General features: G+C 37.5%; 1 protein-coding gene across 1 annotated transcript in view; it reads right to left on the bottom strand.

The window, feature by feature from the left end:
- TDO2 (tryptophan 2,3-dioxygenase) overlaps positions 1-23,077 on the bottom strand; it is a 500,634-nt gene extending 477,557 nt beyond the window's left edge. Inside the window, exon 1 of the mRNA XM_044062443.1 lies at positions 22,855-23,077. Coding sequence (XP_043918378.1) covers positions 22,855-23,060 — 206 coding nt within the window. The 5' untranslated portion in view covers positions 23,061-23,077. The remainder of the gene's footprint in view (positions 1-22,854) is intronic.
- Between the last annotated feature and the right edge of the window lie 898 nt (positions 23,078-23,975).

Below are 23,975 nucleotides of genomic sequence, written 5' to 3'. Positions count from 1 at the left end.
ACAGAAGCATCCTACAAAAGGGCCTCATAGAAACAGACAGCTGGTGCCAGGGCCATGGCCTCAAGTTAAACGCCAAAACCTGTACAGTCATCCCATTTGGCAAAAACTAAGTGACCACAACTAACACATAGGTGGTAAGCCATTAAGTACTGTACACATGATTAGGGACCTGGGGACCCGAGTTGATAGCAAACTGTCATTTGACAACCACATGTTTGTAGTGGTTACACAGACAGTTTATATAGGCCATATAATCATGAAGAGATTCACAGCTAGATCACAGGAGGTCATCGTGCCTCTTTAGTCATCCCTCATCAGGCCCATAATTGAGTACAATGCACCTTTTGTGTGTACCTTACCTGACCTGCAACTGACCTGCTGTGGAAAGAAAACAAAAACCTCAAGGATCAGGGATCTAAACAGATGCCTGACATATAGAACCATGTCCAACCTGGAATTAATGGACATGCTGCACCTCAGAAAATCCAAATCCCATGGAGGTATGTGCTCGTGACACTTGCACCTCAGCACTTACATAAATAGGACATGCTGGAGGGACAGATTCATAACCCAGAGGCTCCCTTCACTCTGGAATAAAATCACAGTCCAGGTTAGGCAGAGTCCCTTAATGACTCTCTGCAAGAGGAATGTTGCTGACTGGATGGGAGATTGTAGGTTTACCCCGGGTATCACTTCTGTGTCACTGTTACACAGAGGCTGAGTATACTAACCTGGAAAAAGGCCATATCAAAATTCATTTAACGTGGGTGTCAAAAGACAAACACAGTCTGGATAGGCTTATAACTGCCCTAGGGCAGATAGCCTAGTATGAACCTATGAACCTATTACATGATGTATCCTCAACTGATACACAGATGTAGGAAACCCAGTGTCAGTGATATCCCTGCAGTACTACACTATACCAGTAGCCATTCTTAATGAGCCACACACATCCCTGTGAAGAATGCTGTTTGGCATATAGCAGTCTCATGTACATGCCAACACACTAGCGATATGTTAATCCATGACTGGAAGTGTATACAGTGGCCTACAATGCATTCTGCACATGACACACATGACCACCACATGAGTATCATACAGATGGATACCTGTTGTCCAAGCCATGCTCTATTACTGTAATGCAACTGTAACTTTGTCATCAGCATGTACTTAACATAGTATTCCAGTAGTACCATGTAGGTGGCAGCACCCATCATGTAACGGGTAATGGTGTGTACATATGGACAAGTGTTTTCTTGTCTATCCTGTGATATTCACATTTCCAAAGGTATTGTGTAGTCCCTTGGTGTATCACCTAAGCAAGAAGGTGTCTTTATGCATATCAGCAACAGTTGCCGACATACACCTACACTGGATGTCCATTACTCACAGACTTTGCTGTGTTATAACATGTGTGACATATACTCCAGACATGAACCCTCTCCCACATTAATATATCACAGCTTTCATGAGTGTGTGTCATCCAGTTGGCCTGGGACACAGATCATTGCAGTAGCCTGCATTGTCAACAACACACATGTATGGCGTACAGTCTGGGAATCTGCAGGACATGCTGGCACAGGTAACAACTGTATTCACATGAGGCAGGCTTCACACATAGGAACTATTTAAGGTCACAGGTACATATATGTATGTGGCACACACATACCTGATGTGTGCATTGAAATTACTGTTATAATTATATGTCATACCATAATAAAAGCAACACCCACCACACATTGACAAAAACACACATGGCATTAGTAGGATTCAAACCCCTACCTAACTATGTTATGACACTTGAGAGAAACACATTAGCGGAGCATGCTATTCGCATTACTGGGTGGGCTCCCTTCTCCTGCTGTACTTATAGGGTGCTGACATCATCAGTCTTTACAAAGAGGAATGTACATCATGTAGTGTGTTATTCCAGTTGCCAAAAGGTCCATTTCTTTCAAAGAAAATTGCACACACCCTGCTCCCCGCCCCCAAACACACACACTGAGCATTTGCAGGATTCAAACCCCTACCTAACTATGTTATGACACTTGAGAGAAACGCATTAGCAGAGCGCACTATTTGCATTACTCAGTGGTCTCCCTTCTCCTGCTATACTTATAGGGTGCTGACATCATCAGTCTTTACAAAGAGGAATGTACATCATGTAGTGTGTTATTCCAGTTGCCAAAAGGTCCATTTCTTTCAAAGAGAATTGCACAAACCCTGCCCCCCACCCCCAAACACACAACTTTTGCAGGACTCAAACCCCTACCTAACTATGTTATGACACTTGAGAGAGACGCATTAGCAGAGTGCACTATTCAAATTATTAGGTGACTTTTCTTCTCCTGCAGTATTTATAGGGTGCTGACATCATTATTTAGAAAGAGGTATGTACATCTATTACTATCCCTCAGTATGGGGATAGAATATATATGCATTAACAGATGCCTACTTCAGGGTCACATATGCACATCAGCACTGCCAGGTTATGTTTTATACCATGCTTAGTGACCACAGGACTTGTAACACACAACACAACCAGGGGGTGTATCCATATACATCACAGATACACACACCTCTCGGTTGTTACCACTGCACTAAGCATGACAGGCCATACGTATACAACTAGCATTGTGCAAAACTGACTTTTGGTTTGGTGTGTAGTTCAGACCACCCCTCCCATATCCAGGAACCACACTTGGCTTCCCTTGGAACAGTGTCGGATATGAAGGTGTTCACATACACCATTCCAGTGGTTAACTTCAGGTACAGGAATATTGACTGGGGGAACTACTCAGGCCTCAACAACATCACCCTACAGCCAGTACAATTTGTGAATCCATGTGCTATGGCAGAACCAGTCACCACAGCCACAAGGGGGGATACATATTGGACCTGGCCATCAGCAACATGGGGACTCTATGTTCCACAACAGAGGTAGACCACCATTGTTAATTTCTGACCATAACCAACCTTCCCTGGACGTCCATATCCCATCCCCACCCCCAGGCAAAGAAATCACTGCAAACAAAGTATTTCTCAAAAGCAGACTTTGCACTTGTGAAGACTGGGGTGGAATACTTCAAAGGCCCCATGCTGGAGGATTATACAGCCCAATCTGCAGAATCCTTTACAAATGCATTCTATGAGCATCCGGAAGGTTTGCATTGATCATGCTATCCCAAATAAAACCAAGACTCCTCCACAACAGGAGACCTGTCTGGTTTACACCAGCCATATATAAGCTGTACACCAGCCATATATAAGCTGTACAACAGAAGGAGGGAGCTAATACATTACAGAGCAATATCCCACAGAGGGAGGACATCTCTGAACAGTATTGGCAAGACACTTCAATCCCTCACAATCATCACTTGCAAGTTTTGACAGTGAAATTGTCCAGACACTGTAGATAAGGCTCCCCTCAGTCTGGAATTGAATCCCAATTAATGTTATACATAGCCCCTCGCCAACCCTCTTCCAGCAAACTCCAGCCACATGGATGTGACATTGCAAATTCAACCCCTGGGATTTCCACTGTGTCCCTGCCTGACAGAGGCACAGCACACTAGCCTTAAATGGTGCCTTCTGTGACCTACTTTACAGAGGCACAGTAGGCTACTGTACTGGGGAGGCAGATGCCAAATACACTCTGGCTAGGCTTATGCATTCCCTAGGGCAAACAGCCTAGTATTGACCTCTACACCCATATGTTTATGTTTCGGATGCACAATATTTGTTGCAGAGAAACTGTTTGCAGGTCTTTATTGCCATAGCTTTCCCTGTTTCTATGAACAACTTGTGTATCTGTGGAAGATGTTTGAATATGAGAGGGTTCCACTATATTCCTTATGTCTCTGTTGTCATTTAACTGTGTGCACTGGGCAGATTGCTGTATTGTGGTAGGTTCCTGGCTTAACACATACAAATGCCAGAAATGTGTGGCCAACTGCAAGTGTGTGAGCATGCCCAGTTCAGGCTTTCCATGGTTTGTTGCCTGACATATGTCTCGTGTGTGAGCATGCCCAGTGTGACCTTTCCATATGTTGATATCTGAGGTCCGCCACATTTGTGGTTGTGTGTGAACTTGAACAATATTTGACACTTATAGTTGTGTGTTGGAGGTCATGTTGTGTTCTTACTGCCCAACTGCTTTGTGTCTGAACCCAACAGGGATTATGCTGTGCCTGCAGGTTTCCATGGGATAGTTTGCATACACTTGTCAACATTCTTTCATACTGACCAAACACTGTAATATTGTATAGTGTAATGGTTCAGTCCTTTCACTGTGGTGGACAGTATCCTGGGTTTTAGTCCTATCACTGCTTTAAATATTCATACTGAGCACACCAGACTGGTTAAGGGCCAGTTGTGCAAATATGACCACGTTGCATTTTGTTCAGCTATGGCCTACTTAAACCAGGCTTGTCCAACATTAGTAGTATATTCCGCAACTGGAGTGGACATTGAGAAACACTAGGCTATATGCCCTAAGCCATTTCTAATCCTAGTCAGAGAGAGTGTTTGTCCTTCAACACACATTTTAACTGGAGTTTGCCATGACATTTTTCAAGGTTAGTATACTGTGCCTCTGTCTAACCGTGACATAAAAGTGATACCCAGGGTAAACCTACAATCTCCCATCCACTCAGCAAGATTCCTCTTGAAGAGAGTCAATGAGGGACTCTCTGGCTAACCTGGACTTGGAGTTTACTCAAGAGTGGAGGGAGCTTCTGGGTTATGGATCAATCACTACAGAATGCCCTATTTATGTCAGTGATGAGGTTCAGGTCTCTCATGTGCATAGCTCACTGGCATTCAGGTTTTACAAGGTGCAGCATGTGCATTGATTCCAGCTTGGACATGGCTTTATACATCAGGCACAGATCACCTCTGGGCAGGCAGTATGCCACTGTGTGGAGCTGCAGTTTGTTTAATCAGGCAACACATGGCATCTGTTACAACCCTTTGATCCTCCTGGTGAGGTAATTTTGGGTCTTTCCAGTTGCTGGAGGTGTCTGCTAAGGTACATCCCACAAGGGCCATTGCACTCAATTGTGAGCCTGATGAAGGATGACTGAAGAGGCACGATGACCTCCCCTAATCTAGATGTGAATACCTTCATGATGGTAATTGGTGGGCACTTACTGTTTTTTCAAAGAGGATGACTATACACTTTTCTGCATTTAGCTTGATGACATGGCTCTGGCACCAATTGTCTGTTTCTATGAGGCACTTTTGTAGGATGCTTGTGTCAGCTGGAGGGTCAGATATGGCACCCAGTTTGTAGTCATCTGCAAACTTGTTCAGACACAGTCCTTCCATGTTGGCCTGCACCTCTGAGAAATATATGCCACACATGGGAGGTCCCAGGACTGAGCCTTGTGGGATGCCAGTTATAGCTGGTTTGGAGTCTGACATGGCTGCAGCATTTCTGACCATGTCAGTTCTGTCCTTGAGCTGGTTTGCAACCCATCTACTGACATAGGGGTTTATATTTAAGCTGGTGAGCTTATCTGTAATGAACAAGTGGGGTATTGTATGGAAGGCTTTTGCAAGGTCCAGATAGGCTGTGTGGACCACCTTCCCCTCATCAATGGCCTTGGTGACTGTTTCAAATGACTCAACCAGGTTTAAGGGGCAGGATCTGCCCTTAAGAAAGCCACACTGGGTAGTTTCCAGTGTCTGTAGGTCCCCAATATCTTTATTTCTGAGGTCCATGATGATCCTTTCCATAGCTTTGCAGACCAAGCTAGTCAGGATTCTGGGGTGATAGTTTGCAGTATCCATTCAGTCACCACCTTTGTGGAGAGGGACCACTGTTGCTGTACACTGCTCTTTGGGTACATATCCTGTGGTAAGGCTGAGATTGAGCAGTAGTTTTATTTGGTGTTCAATTCTTCTTAGAGTTCATGTTGGACACAGCCCAGGACACTATCTGGTCCCACTGATGCTATGTGTTTTGCTTTGGAGACGCTGGCTGTTACCTGAGCATCTGCAATGTCAGGGGGACAGCACTCTGCTGGGATAGATATTTTGCCTTTTGGTGGGGTGGGGGGGATTTTGCCCTGAACCTGTCAGGTTGGATGTTGGCAATGTATGTGGGTTTGGTGTATTGTTTGTCATTTTGGACTAATTCTGAGCATATCTGTGAATTCCCACCCACGTTCCTACCATCAGTTAAGAAAGCCATGTGATTATCCTTAGTGTCCTGTGCAATTTTTATCTTGTAGCTGGCCTTAGAGGATTTTATGTGTGGCCATAGTTTTTTGTCATAATACTGATCAGAGATGACTTCCATTTTTGGATTTTGCTCTATCATGTAGTAGCTTCCTCCTTCTCTTGCATGGTTTGGTAATGGCTGGGGTCCACCAGTCTGGATGCCTGCATTTGGGGGATTGGGTCTTGGTTTTATTTGGGATTGCATAATCCATGCATTCCTGAAGGTGTTCATAGAATGCATTTATAAAGGGTTCTGAGGTCTGGGCCATATTTTCCACAGGCACAAGGGCTTTAATGGATTCCACCTCAGTGGAGTGCAAAATTTGCCATACACATGTTTTTCACTGTGGTTTTCTGGCCAGGGACTGGGGTCGGGATGTGAATATCCAGTGAGATTACTCTATGGTCTGATCTTACCAGTGAGGGATACACTTCTCGTCTTGTGCATAGAGTCCCCATGTTGGTGATTATCACGTCCAGTATGCTTACCCCTCTTGTGGGAGTGGTAAGTTATTCCATATCATTTTGGTTTATGAATTCTAGGAACCTTTGCCCTAGGGTGTTGGTGCTAGAATAATGCTCCCAGTCTATGTTTGGGTAGTTGCAGTCACCCAATATAATGTTGTTTGGAGAGACCTTCATATTTTCATGTGTTCTCATGTAGGCCAAGTGCGGTTCCGGGATTTAGGAGGGTGGTCTGTAGCAGACTACAAACTGGGAGGCAGTTTTAGCCACTGTTACTTGCCCGTGGATAGTCCGTGATGCTTCTTGCTGTTTCACCAACCTGGGGGTGTGGTTATCCTTGACAATTATTGATAGTCACCCTCCTTTTGTAGTTTGTTCCATGTTTTGGAGCTGTAAAGCATGGTATGAGGTGTAACCTGGTAGTTGAAATAACAGTAATTACAGCAACAACTGCCCAAAGACACTCAGGATCAGAGTCACTCTGATGATGCCTTTTTAGGTGAAAGCGCTTAGTCGTGGATGTGTGGATATTAAATTACATTCTTTATGGTTTTGCTGGTCCTGAGTGTCTTTGGGCAGTTGTGCTGTGTTGTTGTTTTTTTCAACTGGGCGTCCCTTTTCATTGGGGTTTTTTTTTTCTGTGGTAACCTGGTAGTGTTAGGGCGCTCTTGTGAGCCTTGAACCAGGTTTCTGTTACTGCACAGATATCAACATTCTCCATTCTGAGGAGAGTTTGGACTGCATGCATCTTGCAGTTTAGAATTCTGGCATTGGGTAGCATTACTTTTAGTTTCTTATCCCTTGTGATACCTATGGAGGTGGGTTTGTGTTTTGAGCCTTACCTATTCAAGGCACTATGGGGGTGACAACAGGCTTTGCCAGTGTCCAAAAGGCCAGGGGTGATAGGTGCAAGCCATCCCTAGCAGGTGGAGCATCATGTCTTGCTCAGCATGTCATCTCAGGCTGACAGGCTGACAGGCATTGGATCCCTGTTGACTAACAGCAATACTTAAGCCAATTGTTGTAACTGATCATCTTGTCTTCATATTGTGGCATCATGCTTGGTGAGGGTAGTATGTTAGTCAGGGTCATCATGTTCGCATATACTACATGGTGTTATATTGCTTAACACATGGCAATCATGCCTCAGGTGGTGCTGCAGGGCTGCCTATGTTGGATGCACATACTACACTCCCTGTACATGTTTGAAAGCAGGTTGTGTCAACTTAGACATCCCTTTTACTATATGTGTGAGTCAGAGAAAGGTATCATTTCCAGGGTTCCTACTGAGCCAGTGTATGTGCTATGTGTTGCCTCTTTGCCAAGGCCAAGGCATACTGGGCACGCCTCCTTCTGCTTACTGGGGCAGGCTCAGGTTGTTCCTCCTCCAAGTCACGCTCTGCCTGTGATGGCCTTGGCAATGGTGGGTGGCTGTTTGGCCCGGGTCTATGCTGGTCCTGCTGCAGCTGTTTTCAGAGAATCATATTATGTAGCATAGCACATACCATGACAATTTGGGTACATGTAGTTGGTGAGTACTGCAAGGCTCCACCAGATGTGTCCAGGCACCGGAACCGTGACTTGAGCAGCCCAAACACACGCTCTATTACATTACATGTTTGTACCTCATTATGGCGTTCCTGTTCAGGTGTGTGTGCATTTCTGATGGGTGTCATCAGCCATGGCTCCAGTGTAATGCCAGCATCCCCCAGTAGGTGACCATGTGGGATGTCCCCATTGGCAAATGTCTGGTACAGATGCATCAGATGCCAGATATGAGAATCATGGTAGCTTCCAGGGCAGCCAGCACACACATTCAGTATTATGCCCTGGGCATCACACACAACCTGGCAGTTGATGGAGGGGAAGCCCTTGTGGTTGAAGCAGATCCCACCCCACTCACCGGCTGGTGCTTTGATGCATATGTGCGTGCAGTCTATTGCACCCACTACCTCAGTGTATTTCGCTATTTGCTGAAAGAGATGCATATTGCTGGTCAATACCTCATGGGAATTGGGGAAATATACATGATCACCGACATGTGCTGACATGGCATCCAGGAACTGGTGCAGTACCCTGGATGCTGATGCCTGTGATATTCCCATCATATCACCAGTTGGTCTCTGGAAGGTACCTGTTGCTAGTATTCTTAGGCCAACACATACCATGGTTTTCACTGGGATGGGTTCCCCTCTGTTGGTTCTGTGTGTGAGGCATGGCCTGCACAGCTCAACAATTTGCTGTAGGAAGTCTCTGTCCACTCTATAGCGTTCCACTATCACCAGCTCATGTAACCCCTGGTAGGTGACCCTGGGCCTGTACACTCTTCTCCGTCTCCTCACTGTGGGTTGTCTGGCAGCATTTGCATTGTCACCACCCTCAGCATGTTGCAAATGTCGCCTTATAACAGCTATGGCAGCCCCCAGCATTTTTTGTCTGAGTGAGGCTTTTTCAGTTTTCACTTGTAATAGCTTACGCCAGTGTTGCAGTGTCTCCTGAGAGAAACATACTGCACTGTTGTTTGCAGAGTTTTAAGTGCTGGGCTGGGCTACTGTTCTGCCTATGTAATTGCCTGCTTCTGATTGTTTTCACCTGTTACCTCTGCTAGTATTCCCTGGTAGCTTCCTACAATTTCTTCTGCTTCCTTTTTCCTTTCTGTTTCCTCAGGGAGGGGCGACGCGCAAACAAGCGCAAACATGCTCACAGCAGCTAACACGCGCGCACACATGCTTAGATGGACTAAAACTTGCTTATTCGGGTTTAAACGCGTGTACACCAGTGCAAATGAGATAACAGGTCTTTAAACAAGCATCTACATGCTTACTCCAGCTTAAACGCGCGCACTCGCACTTACACGCGCACACCCTATCTTACTCGGGCCTCCAAGCGCACACAAGTGCACATGCACGGCCAGCAAGAGACTTTGGTGTTATCCACAGTGTACATCTTCCATTTCTTGGTTTTCCCATGTTTACTTCTTGACACACCTCTTTCCATGATGTGTGACTGACAGCTTTCACATGCCACTCTGCTCCACTGAGTGCATTTCTTTCATACATACCCCCCTGTGATGTCACCTATCTCTTAATCTGTTACTCCCACTTATCCTACTCCTGCACTCCAGGGATTGTGCTTATTTGCTATGTAAAAGTGCAATTCACTATCCTAACACTCATTTACATAGGATTGCCTACTAATGCTTAGTTACATGTCTTACACTGAGCTTCCCCCCTTAGCAACCCTTAGTCGGTGGCCATGTTGTTTTCAGCCTGCTATTCCCTTACATTGTAAATTCATGGTTTGCATAAAACCCACATTTGTGGGTTTTAAATTTTTATTTTTCTGTTTTTTTACAGCGCAGCCCATTTGCGCGGTGCTGCACTACGTTTAAACATCGCCAAAAAAAAATTATTTTAATTTTCCATGGGGGCACATTGCCAGGGGCCACATATTTGGCCATTGGCATGCTTCCTGGAACATATGCAACCTTTATTTGCAGCTGACAAGGCTCTACTGTGCTATTTGCAGAATGGTACTCAGTTGTCAACTGAGTACATTTCTGCAAATAACACGGCTCTTACACGGACAGGTTTGTGCTTCCTGGATCATGAAATTACCTCATTTGCATGCCTTTCGGCTGCAAGTGAGGTAATTTGCATATCCAAGCCCTGTCCGTGTAAGAGCCGTTTTAGGAGCTCTCTTACATGCCCCTACAGGCTGTTTGTGGATCGCTCATCGGACATGATGGCTGCATGGAGTCTTACACTACTCTTAGACTTCGTGCAAGCCATTGTGAATCCTGCAGAAAGTCTTAATTCCTCAAGCCCATGCTGAATAGGTGTTATTCTCTCCCTTATGGTTCAAATCTTGCGCACTTTTAAGAATGAATTTTCCAAACACTGTAGTTCATTTAATAAAGTTTTATTAGATGTTCACAATATCCGAATACCGTCTTCATTAACAGCACTGATAAACAATTCAAGTTGCTGTACATCATATTCTGATTATCCTGAACAACATAAACTGACCGTCTCTAGATGACCAGTTAGCTGTACTCATGCTCAAATGTTCTGTGAAGTAACAAGTCAAATGAGCTTACTAACTTTCACTAAACTGCTATCCTGAACACAACATATTATATTGCTTCAGTCCAATAAATTATTATTTTTTTAACCTTGGTCTCAGGCTTTGCCTTGTATGTGCTTCATTAAGGAACATTCTGTAGCTGATCTTTTCCTAAAGAAAGGTAGATTCTGTCTGCACACTTTATGCTTAACTTTTTCTCTTTAATAAACAGTCTCCCATGCTTGACCAGCAAGGTTATTTTTCCTTCTGCTTAACTGTCTTTTATGCATAAATGAAACAATTTATTTTACCTTTAGCCTGTCTAATAGCTATTTTAAAATGGAATTCCCTAATCTAATACAGTGCATTCACATTCAAATTCATAAAAGAAAAACAAAATGAAGTTTACCATATCAGAGAACAAAAAAAATTATAGTCCTTAAGAATGACTAATTCTATAATGGGAGGTGTCACGTTAACTATAATAAGACTAAAATGACAGATGGTTCTATTCAAATGAGTCTTTGCTTTGAAACTGTTCACTGAGACTACTGAATATATGCTATGGTTATGGTAGCTTACTTGTATGCAGTATTATGATTCCAGGACTATAATTCCAGGACTATAATTTACAAAAATTCTGTATAATAAAACAATCTTTTATAAACAGATTCTGCTCCCTCCTCAAGACAAATAACTCTGGATAACTATTTTGCTGAAGATAATCTTTAGATGAGCATGGAAAACAGCAATGCTGAAGGATGACATGAAATGCAAATTGGCATGTTCTTGTTATCCCTCTTAATGCACCTGAATGCACAGAAGTTTTACTCTGTCATGCTAGTAATAAATCAGTTAGCAGTGTAATTTTAAAGATATGCATTTAGTGATGTGGATTAGAGTAACAATAAAGCAAACGATACATATAAATTTACATCAAAAGTTTGAAATTCACACCATGGCATTAGATTGCCATATTCACTATTTGCTAAAGTAGTGACACCACACAAACACACACACACACACACACACACACACACACACACACACACACACACACACACACACACACACACACACAAATGTCACTTGCGAAAGGTGAAACTATAATAAACCTAAGAACAAATAATTCTGTGAATCAAGTCACAGGAGCTAAAAAAGTGCTAGCTAATAGCCAGTAGGCATATTAAAAAGAAAACTACCCCCGTATAGCAAAGAAAGTAATGCCATATTAGCATTAAATATAACAAAATATGCTACATAATATGACAGCTTTAAAACGTTAACTGTTTTTACTGAAGCTTTTCCTGTAGCCATGAGCAGAGTCAAATCTAGAATTAGGTGGCCAGGGCAGTCGCTTAGGGCCCAGTGGCTGTGAGGGGCCCGCTTGCCAGGGGACCGTCACATTTACTATTTTAATTTAAAAAAAAATTGTGTTATTTTTTAAGATAAACACCATCTGCATCTGGTCGCACACACAGCTGTTACGTCTGTGCAAGCAACACAGACCTCCTTTTGTTTACTTTTTGCATTGTGTCTGTGTGTCTGACACAGACCTCCAGTTTACTTCTTCCATTCCACACACCCAGAAATTAAATACAAGAAGACATTCCTGTACTGTGCTGCTGTTTGCTTCCACAGAATGCTAACTCATTCAAGTGTGTGTGTGTGTGTGTGTGTGTGTGTGTGTGTCTGTGTGTGTCTGTGTGTGTGTGTGTGTGTGTGTGTGTGTGTGTGTGTGTGTGTCTAATGCCCCAGCTGGGGGAAAGCAGGTGGTTAGTTAAAATTTGCTTTGGCTCAAACCCTGCACCTTAGTTACAAGAAACAAGAGCCTGAATCCTCTGCAATTACCTTGCTGATTAAAAAATAGCAGTTTCAGTGAGCTCAGTTTCAGGTGCATTTTTCAAATAATTGAGTTCCAGGTGCATTTTCAAGGAACTGTGAGTTCCAAGGGAAGAGAAGTTCAACAAAAAACTTGGCTCCATAGACAGATCTAAACCTTTACTCACCCCCCAGCTAGGGTAGCTATTGCAAGATCACACCTCTTCTCTACCCTTATGTATGCTCCCCTGTACTCATCAACCTATCCAAAACCGATCTCTACAATCATATAGTCAGATTCGCTACTGACATGGCTTTTAAGACCCACCATTGCCAGAACCTCAAAGCACTGGGATGGCTAGAGTATCCTACCCTTCTACAGTTCAACCAGTTTATAGTAGTGCATAACATGCTCCATTAACCTGATAAAACCCCTGCCCTCAAAAATTTCATCCCTCATAGTGCCCCCAGGCCATTATGCTCAGCTGATAAACTAATGATACTGACCCAAAAATCTGACAACTCTGCAGGCGATGCTACATTTGCCAACTCAACCGGTAAAATCTGGAATCTACTCCCTACTACCGTTACCAAGGAAACCTCACTACCCCTATTTAAAAAAGAATTCAAAAAATACCTCACATCTCATTGGCTGTGCTCTTGTTCTAAACCTGACTAACAACTTCACTAATACATGTCTTGCTACCCAACCTGCTGTTTAGCCAAGTATATATGCCTCATAGCATTTGAATGTCTAAGCATTGTGAATTATGAGATCTGATTGTATTCTATTTTCACATTTTCTGATACGTCTTTGCCAATCAGATGTAAGTCTGCAAATTGTGTATATTGATATCTGCCTGTACTCTTTGTCTATATTTTTCTAAACATGTCTGCCTGAGTTTATCACTCAGTGATGTATGTACTGTCTCTTTTTTGGTATGTGGAGCTTTTCTCCCCAGGCCTCTGCTGAAAATGGACATATATCCAGTTGGACTATCCCGGTCAACAAATGTAAAATAAATAAATAAATAAACTTTCTCCACCACTAGCCAGATGCATTTTCTTTAAATGTGGGTTTCAATGCCATTTCAATAAATGTGAGTTTCAAGGACAAAGAAGTTTTAATGCTAAGTCTCTTTTCATTGTGAGACTGTATTGCTTTGTTTAGCAAATGTCTATCAGTGTTTGTGGTATAAAATTTGAAATTAAAGTTTTTTTTTTTGCTAAATAATTTTTATTTTTTTTGTTTGTAAACAAATTATGATACAGTAAATTTAAATTACAATTCAAAATAAAAGAAAATAGTTAATAACTATAACAATATATACAATATTTACAGGTGGACCAATGAAAAGAATTAACCAACAAAGTTATAAAAAGGAATAATCCCATAGAACAAATATAACCTTTACTGGCATATATTCACATAAGTCCATCTTAGTTTATGACATTTCAATTTCATGTAGAAGAAATTCTATCCTTTTGTAATGTGTCTATAAGTATTAAGATTTTATTCCAAGGATTGTCTGTCCAACGTCTGGGAAAAATTCTTTCTTCTTTGACTTTTATTTCTTTTTGTGCAGATTCCTTTAATAGAGATATGAAGTCTTCATAACTTGGAGGGACTGTGGATTTCCATTTTCTTGTTATACATTTTCTGGCTACAGCCAGAATAGACCATATAAGATATTGATCACTTTTACTCATAGTTACTGAGTCATCTACATTCAGAAAAATTAAAGATTTTGTTAGAATAAATTTATCATTATAAATGGCTTGAAGAAATCTATTAATATCTTCCCAGAATTTTTAAATGCAATCATAAAATATATGTATCCAATCTGCCTTGCAGTTTAAAGTACATCTCCAGCATATGGGCTTTTGGATAGGGTCAAATTTGGCTATTTTATATGGTGTATAAAAGGCTCTATGTAAAAATTTCCATGTGTAGATTCTCCATATCTGAAAGTTTGAGGTTAGCTTAACTGACAACAAAAGGTCTTTCATACCTTCAGGTGATAAATTTATTGTCAAGCCTTTTGTTAAAGTGTTCACAACATTTTGACCTATTTTGGTTTTATACACTATTTAAATTTTGTATAATTTAGATATAGAAATTAGCTTATTATGATTTCCATAAATCAATTCTTGCATATATTTTATGAACTTAGGTATAGTATTAAAGTTTGAATCATTAATAATTCTACATAAATCACTTGCATATTGTAATATTTTCTGGAGTTCTGTTCTGTCTATTTCAAATATACTAAACTCATTTATTACTTGCTGGGTGGTTAAAGTACTGTGATTATTTAAACATTAAAACCAGTAAATAAAGTTATTGGATTCCCAATTAATGAATATTTTTTCTTGGATTTTTTCTTTAAAATTCTTTGTTGTTTTAAATGGTATTAAGAGTTCGAACCATAATTTTATGTCTGGATTTGTAATTATAAATTTTCTAAATAGATTATAAATATTATTCAAATATGGTAAATTAGTGGGCTTTGTTGTTTTATTTTGTAAGCTATTACATAGTACATGCCAAGATATGTTATTATAGTTCTCCAAATCCATATTTTTTAATATTTTGTTTTCATTTAAAAAAAAAAAAGTGTAAAATTTTCCATGCAGATGAATAATTTGGATTTACCCAATTTAGTATAAGTTTAATGATGGAAGCTTTAATATACGTTTCTATGTCTGGAAATTTAATTCCTCCCAAGTCCCAGGGTCTAATATGATGTGAGAAAGCAATTCTATTATTTTTTGGATACCAAAGAAAATCCATTAAAAGTTTCTGTATTGTTTTTATAACTTTTTTATCTGGTAAAATAGGGATTGTTAATGCTATATAGTTTATTTGTGGTAGTAATATCATTTTTATTAACTGCAGCCTATCTTCCAAATTTAACATTAATTTATTCCAACTATTAACTTGTTTTTGAATTAAATTTTGGATTTTATTATAATTTAAAGTCTTGGTAGTATCTCTGTTCTCAGATATAAGAATTCCTAGATATTCTAGTGAAGAAACCTTTTCTCCAATTATTTGATATTTATTCAGATGTAAGTCATCTATTTTATTTAGAAATATATGTTTTGATTTGGATTTATTGAAACAAAGACCTGAAATGGAAAAAAAATCTTCTACTTGTTTCTCTAATTCTTGTATGGATTCTTCGTTTGGCTTTAAAGTCAGCAATATATCGTCAGCAAATAACATGATTTTAGAATTAAATTTATTGTAAAAATTAATTCCTTCTATTTTTAGATCACTTCGTATTGCAGACGCAAATAATTCTATCGCCAGGGCAAACAGTATGGGAGACATAGGGCAACCTTGCTTAGAGCCTTTAGTTATTTTAAAAGCTTCTGAGGTAAATGGGCCTAATTTTACATAAGCCAGGTTATCTTTATATATATTCTTTATTAAATTTATAAAGTTTAAGGGGAATTCAAAAAGTTCCAAGATTTTAAATAGATATTTCCAGTTTACCGAATCAAATGCTTTCTCTATATCTAATGTGATTATAAGAGCTTTTGAATTGTCTCTGTTCAAAGCTTCTATAACGGTTAAAATTCTCTGAATATTGTCATATGTGTGTCTTCCAAATATAAAGCCTGTTTGGTCTTCATTTATGACTTGAGTCAGGGATTTCTTAATTCTATTTACTAAGATAGACATAAAGATTTTATAATCATTATTAAGCAGAAAGATAGGTCTATATGAGCTACATTGGGATGGATCTTTTTTATCTTTTTTTAGGGTAACTAGTGAATATTTCCAAGATGGTGGAGTAATAATTTGAGTTTGAATATCATTTAGCATGTTATGAAGTAGAGAAATTGCTGAATTTGGAAGGATTTTATATAATTCCATTATTATTCCATCCATTCCTGGTGATTTGTTGTTTTTACTTACTTTAATTATATCTGTTATTTCTTTTATGGAGATATGCTTGTCCATTTCTACTTTTAATTGGTCAGGTAGTTTTTTTATTAAGGAACTATTAAATTTCAGATCTGAAAATGAAATATTATTATTTATTTCCATAATGCTTAGCATAATAGAACTTAAAAGCTTCAAGGATATCATTCACATCAGAGACCTTTTTTTTCCCTTTTCCTTCATGTATTATATTTATGATGTTATTTTCTAAGTTCTGCTTTTTAATTCTCATTGCTAGATTATGTAAGTGTTTTGGAGAAGTTGAAATTGAGGCAAATGTTAGTTTTTCCAAAGCTAGATTTGTTTTATGCGTGAGGAATTCATTATATTTTTTTTATTTAAATCTATAATTTCTTTTTTTTTTCCCTGAGAATCTACTACATCATAAGAACTTGTATTTATTTCTGTTATTCGTTTTTGTATGTTGTGTAATTCAGATTCCCATTCCTTTGTTTTATTTTTAAACCATCCTATAATCTTGCCATACAAAAAAGCCTTAAGTGTATCCCAAGTTATTATATTATTTGTATCTTTAATAGGATGTTTCCAAGAAATATTTGATTTCTGAATCTAGCCAAGGTTTAAACTCTTTTAATTTAAGGATGTAAGCTGGTATTCTAGTTACAATGTTTAGTCTTTTGAAATCAATTTGTACTTTAAGAATTAAGGCATTATGGTCTGAGAGGGGACATGGAATAATAGAAAATTTTGGGTTATCCTACTGTTTAAATCAGAGGAGACAAATATTTTATCTATTCTTGTTTTAGTATTAAAGCGATAATCGCTATGTGCATAACTTAATGAGTTAGAATCTTTAAAATTAAATGTATCTATCAGATTTAAGCTTTCTAACCATCTCTTAAAACATTTACTTACAGGTGTGAGACGTAACTTTCTTTTATTAGTTGTTTCAAAGCTATCTAGAATACAATTGAAATCTCCCCCCATTATTATCATACCTTTGTTTACTTTGTTAATTAATTCTATGTGTTTTTTAACCGTAGACAATCCTATCCCAGGAATCCAGTAAATATTTATTAAAGTCCAAATTCTATTTTGATATTTTATTATTACAATTGATATTAACCCTTCTTTATCTTCATGTTTGCAAATAATCTGAGGAATAACTACACTTCTTTTCCATAAAATTATAACCCCTCTTGTTTTTTTTTTTGTATAGGGAGTGAGAAAGAATTAGATAGTCACTAGGTTTCCATGTGAAATTATCATCTATTTTAAAATGAGATTCTTGTATAAATATGATTTGTGCTTTTTGTAATTTCAAATATCTTAGAAAATTCGACCTTTTTATAGGATTATTTAAACCATTAATATTTATAGATAATAAAGTTGTGTCAGTCATATTTATAAGTATTTATTTGTACTTTTGGATTGTTTGTTCTTGAAATTTTGTTTTACCTTGGAAATTAATGTGTTTTGAGTGTTAGATTTATCCTTTCTTTTAGAAGTTATTTTGAAATGAATATATTTATTTCTATTTATGCTTAAAAAAAGTTTCAAATTGGACCACTGGAAAATGAAAAAGTTGAAAAACATTGAGTTAACATATTTTGAATAAACAATTAATGATTTTGCCTTTCTAAATCCCAAACATGAAGTGTCTAGCACCTCAAATCTGTTTGGACTTAAAAGTTCAAACAGATTTACCCTCAACAATAATAGTTGCATTAATGAGGAAATGTTGCTTTAAATTGAGCTCCTCATTAAGAAAAAAAAAAGAAAACTAAAACCAGAGAACATAATGCACTTATTATGTAAAGAACATATATGTCTAGTCTGTAAAGTTTTGTTCATTACAAATTAGATTCTAAAATGAGATATTATTTCCAATTGCAAACAATTTTAAATAAGACATTTGTTAATTACTTTAACAATATATTAGATGTTCATTTTTCATTAATATTATGAAATTTTTGCAAATTACCAATTGTAGATAATATATTTAGCAAATGTCAGGTCATTAATGTTCATTAGTGACATTTAACATTATTATTGATAATAAAAAGAAGTAGAGTGAGTATGATAGATAGATACTGTTTAAAATAAAAAGGATTTTTTTTACATATTTTTAGATCTATATAAGGCATTACATCAACATAGCAAAGTTAATTGACATATAGCTAACCACTTATCAAAACCAATTAAAATACTTACAGACAATAATATTCATTTATAAGATTTAATATAATAACAGTTAGAATTAAAGCAAAATTTATAATGCTTTACATAAAAGCATTTTCTCATTCTTCAGTTAATGTCAGTTTTATAACTCTGATAATTCCACAATCTAGAATTAATAAAATGTGTAAGAGGTTTCACTCTTAAATTACTTATATGTGACATTTTTGTAGTTCTGTTATTAGTAAGTTATTATTCATAAGATTTTCTCTATTAAGTTCAAGTTAAAGATCACACATATCAGAAATTGTCTTCTGCTTATCACAAATGTAGTGAGCGTCTGGTAACTAGTAAATGGTCTCAACTTATATGTTACACTATAAAACAAAAAAGAAAAGGGTCAAAGTTAGAATTGTACTTGCAAGAGAAATCTACCTTAATAATGGTGCAATAGCACTTTTGTCCCATAACTAATCATTTGTAATAATCATTTTACGTATAGTACTTCTTTTATACAATAACAAGCATGATAAAGCAATCTTTAGATAAATGAATGTATAATTCCCAGTAAGCTGACACTTAGGATCTTATTATTATTATTATTTTTTTTCTTTTTATTCACCTTCCCTTTTCCTTCCCTCTTCTTCCATTTCTATATAACTTAATAACTATAAGTAACTTATCTAACACAGTGTCAGTTAGATGTGTTCACAGAGCGCATGTATTATACTTTTACCAGACACTCACCCACTAAGACACAACAGTATTTAAATGATTCACTATCTTTCTTGTTATAATAGCGCTTTCTTCAAAGCAGACCTAGCGCTCGCTATACTTGCATGAGATATTAGCTGAGTTTGATAGTAAACCATAACATTTTTAATAAAATACGAGAGAATATTTATGAAACGTGAAAATAATTGAAGCAAACGCTTTGTTTACTGTAATCAAAACAGCAGTGTTAAGGAAAACAACTCTGCGACAGTGCATGTTTACACATCATCTTGTGGCCAGTAACTTAAATTACATCTAAACACGCTAGAATGTATCGCGTGCTTATGAATTTGAACGGTGAACAACTTTTCAGACAAAAAAAAGGAAAAAGCCGAGCAAAAGGCTCATGGATACTGTCCACCCTCAGATGATACAATAATGTTCTGGATACATCCCAAAATGTTCACGAGTGGTTCCATTTTGTAATATTTTCATTAATATACTTTATATTAATTCAGATTAACAAATTCTAAATGTGTACCTCTAAGCAACATAAATGCATTCACCAAGAACAATAATATTTATTCAGGCAATGATAGCGCACTATTCTAGTAACCAAATATTTGTATAGAGAAGAAACAGCAGTGTTAAAGAGGAAAACTCTGCAATAGTGTGTATTTACATGCCATCTTCTGGCCAGTAACTTAAATTACATCTATGTACGGTTAAATATATCGCGTACTAAGATAAGAGAACTAAAAATAACTGAGCAGAAGGCTCGTGGATGTTTACTTTCAAATAATACAGTAATATACTGAATACATCTAAAGTGTTCATGAGTGATTCTATTGTATAACATTTTTATCACAATACTCTACATCAAATTAAATCAATGAATTTTAAATGTGCACTTTTAAATAACATAAATGTAATTACTAAAAATGATAATATTTATTCAGGCTTTGAAAGCACCTTGATTTATCAACTAAGTAGTTGTATAGAGAAAACCATTTAAAAAGGCAGTTTATATTAAAAGCTTAGTGACAAAAAGAAAAAAGAAAAAATGTCTAGTAAACTTCATTGGTTATTGTTTCCAAGTATTCAAAAATAAATATATACTTCAGGGCTTTAGTAAGTTATTAATTAGTACTAAAATTTAAGTATTATATTAAACTAAACAACTAAGAAAGAAAAGAAAAAAACTGCTTTATACTTATGTAATAAAGAGTTTAGTTTTGATATATTATAATCATACCTTAGTTGACACTTTGAGAGAAATAGTATCATCAGAGTTCTTTCTGTCAGTCTTTTGTTTCTTTTTTTCTCTTGCCTCCGACCAGATATTTTTTCCTGGAGCCCTTTTTAAAGAAGATGAATTTAACCAGTCCATTTCTTCAGGTAGTGGAATTATGTTATTATTCTTTATGAAAGATGTGGCTTCCTCTATGCTGTTAAATGTTTTCATGTCATTGTTATATTGGATTCTTATTTTGGCTGGATAAGAGAGCTGCGCTTTGATTTTATGTTGTTTTAAAAGTTTTACTAATGGCCATGTTTTCTTCCTTATATCCAGAACTCTTGTTGAATAATCATTATCAAATCTTAGTAATGACTGTTTATACATAACAGGACTTTTCCTCCATGCAGATCTCAGTATAAGCTCTTTGTCCATAAAAGAAAGAAATTTAACTACTATGGATCTTGGAGCTGATTTAGAAGAAATAGAAAGTGTCTTACCGATAGCTCTGTGTGCCCTTTCTATCCCATAAGATAAGCCTTCTTTTAGTCCAAGAACTTCAGGAAACCAAGAGTTCAAGAATGAGATAATGTCTTCACCTTTGGATTTCTCTGGAAGACCAAAAATCCTTATGTTCGTTCTTCTTTCTCTATTCTCTATACCATCTACTTTATTTATTAACCAAGTGTTCTGTTGTAGCAGAAATTGAGTATGTAGTTCGCTTTCTTTTAACCTCCCATCAACATCACTTAAGGAAGTCTCAATGTCCGATATTTTTATTTGTTGCTGTTGTAAGATTTCTTAAAAAAACTTCTGTTTGTTTTTGGCAGTTATCCTTAAGACTTTCTAGATTTTCAGTAAATCTGTCCATTTTTAGCGATAAGTCCAGCAAAGTAGCAGATATATGTTGCATCTCTTTTTTTATAATAGAGTCTGAGTGTGAATTCTTGGAGTTACTCATCTTCAAACAGTTTGGAATGTCCTCTGTAGTATTTGACAGGAAAATTTCAGAATTTTTTCTTCAAAATTGGTAGCTTTGTTATAAATTACTTTATCTTCAATATTTACCAAATTTTTTTTAAATATATTTAGTTTTTCCTGTATTTTCTAGTATGAGTATGAAGAGCTCAAAATTAAGTTGCTTTCAGTTAGCCATTAGGCTCCGCCCCTCTGAAATTAAAGTTTTAAATTAAATCCAAATATATGTAATCATTGTAAAAGTAAAGTAGAAAATTTCAATGAAGCAGCACTGAGAGATTTTAACAGTGTTTATGGTAAATGCTGAGAAATAGCCAAATAATGGGAAACTGGAATGGCTGTAGGGGGCGGGGGCTGCACCATTACTCTGCCTAGGGCCCCATTAGACCATGATCCAGCTCTGGCCATGAGGATTTCTCTTAACTGCAAAACAGTGTACTTATTCATCAATGCATTGTTTTTGTTTGCACACACAGCAGTTGGTTAATTGACTAAGACTCTCACATTTCCTACTGGTTCCAGAAAAAAAGGGGATGCAAAATGAAACAAGGGAGAGCAGTTTCATTTTCTAGAAATTATTTCCAGAAATCTGCATGTGCAATGATTTTTAGTGGAGATGTAACATGATATTATGCAATAAGATGCATAAATTAAGCGTACCATATGATCCACCACCTTACAAATTTTAGCTTCACTCCATTGGTAAGAATGAAATTGATGTCAAACCATTAAAGCAATAAAAACAATAAATTCTACAAAATAAAGTACACATTAGCACTGACTATTCATTACTGTACTCATTGTCACTGTCCAGTTTGTGGAAATCTGACTTTTCATACTGCATTCTAATCATACTGCTGATTTGTTACTTTCATTTCTATTAGGTAGCATCAGTTAACAAGTATGTGGGTTTACTTTCAGCTCTATCTAGCCATTATTGTAGAGTAGTTAAAGTAAAAAAATGCAGACAGCTGACACACCAATGATTCAGGTTTAATTCCAAGTATCTTCACATTGCCTATTTTAAGCCCAGGTAGCTATCTTAACCAGAACAGTGTGTCATCTTTGAAAATAAGTGGTTATATCTACTATATCATATCTGGGTAGCAAATTAATGGATTAAAAATAATCAGTAAACATCCTGTTTACCACAACTAGTAAACACACATGGTGATTAATAGCACAGATTGACAAACTTACTAATGCATGTTGATTCTGCCATGTGCTGAAATAAGTGTGAGGTTTGTTTACTTACCTATTCTCCCTTGCAAAAAATGGGCACCCACTCATTGTTGTACTTTTTTCTTTCTGGAACTTAGAACGGGGATAAAGATTCCTCACTACTCTTTGAAAATGACTCTCAGCTTTCTGAAGTACTCCTTTAAATACGCTCCTATTTTTGTCCAATCCTATGGCAGCTGCACTGATCTGCCCACCTGACTTCACTTGCAATAGCTTCATTCCAGACCTTTGACTTCTTTTAAGTACATAACATTTTGTTACTTCAACAGATGTGATTATGGGGGTGGGGGTAATTGTAACCGGCATCTCCTGCACCTCGCCGAGTATAATCTGGGCGAGTTTCTGTTAGTTATGCCGATTCAATTCGACCCTTTCGTTGTTTTTCGTGTGAAAGCTGCCGATTTGTTTCTTGGCGTTTTGTTGCTTTGGGGAGATTTTTTTCGTCTTTGCGTTGGTTCCCTGAGAGTGAGACCATGGAGTCAATATATGTAATTCTGATTTTGTGTGTGTGTGTTGAGGGAGGGGAGTGCCTTTTCTACGGGGTTAAATTCTCAACCATTTGCCCGCACCGAGTCGATGCATATTCATCATACAGCACCCAGCACGTAATCCGTACACCTTTCAAAATCAAAGTACAAGAAGTCTGGACAAAGCCAAAAATAGGGGAAAAATTTAAGTATTGCTTTTATCTTAGAAAGTTGCAAGAATAAAAGGTTTCGTGTTACCATGTATTTTCTAAAGGATGTGAAATCTGAAACTGAAATGTCTGTCATTATTTAATGGTTTCAGTCCTCACCGGTTTGCTAGGGGAAAATAAAACACACACTGTGTGACACACACACACACTCAAAAAATATGACGCAAAAACCTGGGCATTCTGAGAAAATCATTATCTGACTAGTTAACTGATGTGGTGTTCATACGAAGTCCCCCCTGTTCCTATGTTAACTTTTCTTTTCTTGCCTCATTCACTCAGTGGAAAATATTTAATACGGCTAAACATATTTGCTACATAATGATTTGTGTTACTGTTCATTATAGCATCAGACTGATAACTTGTAGTCATTTCATTTGCACCATTTGGAAAAGAAACATATCTCTTAACTGTCCCTGATTTTGCAGTGTCCCAGATTT

Source organism: Protopterus annectens, chromosome 2.part1 (genome assembly GCF_019279795.1).
Source record: "Protopterus annectens isolate FY-2018-M chromosome 2.part1, PAN1.0, whole genome shotgun sequence".
NCBI classification, from domain to species: Eukaryota; Metazoa; Chordata; order Ceratodontiformes; family Protopteridae; genus Protopterus; species Protopterus annectens.
This window is presented reverse-complemented; position numbering and strand designations above follow the sequence as displayed.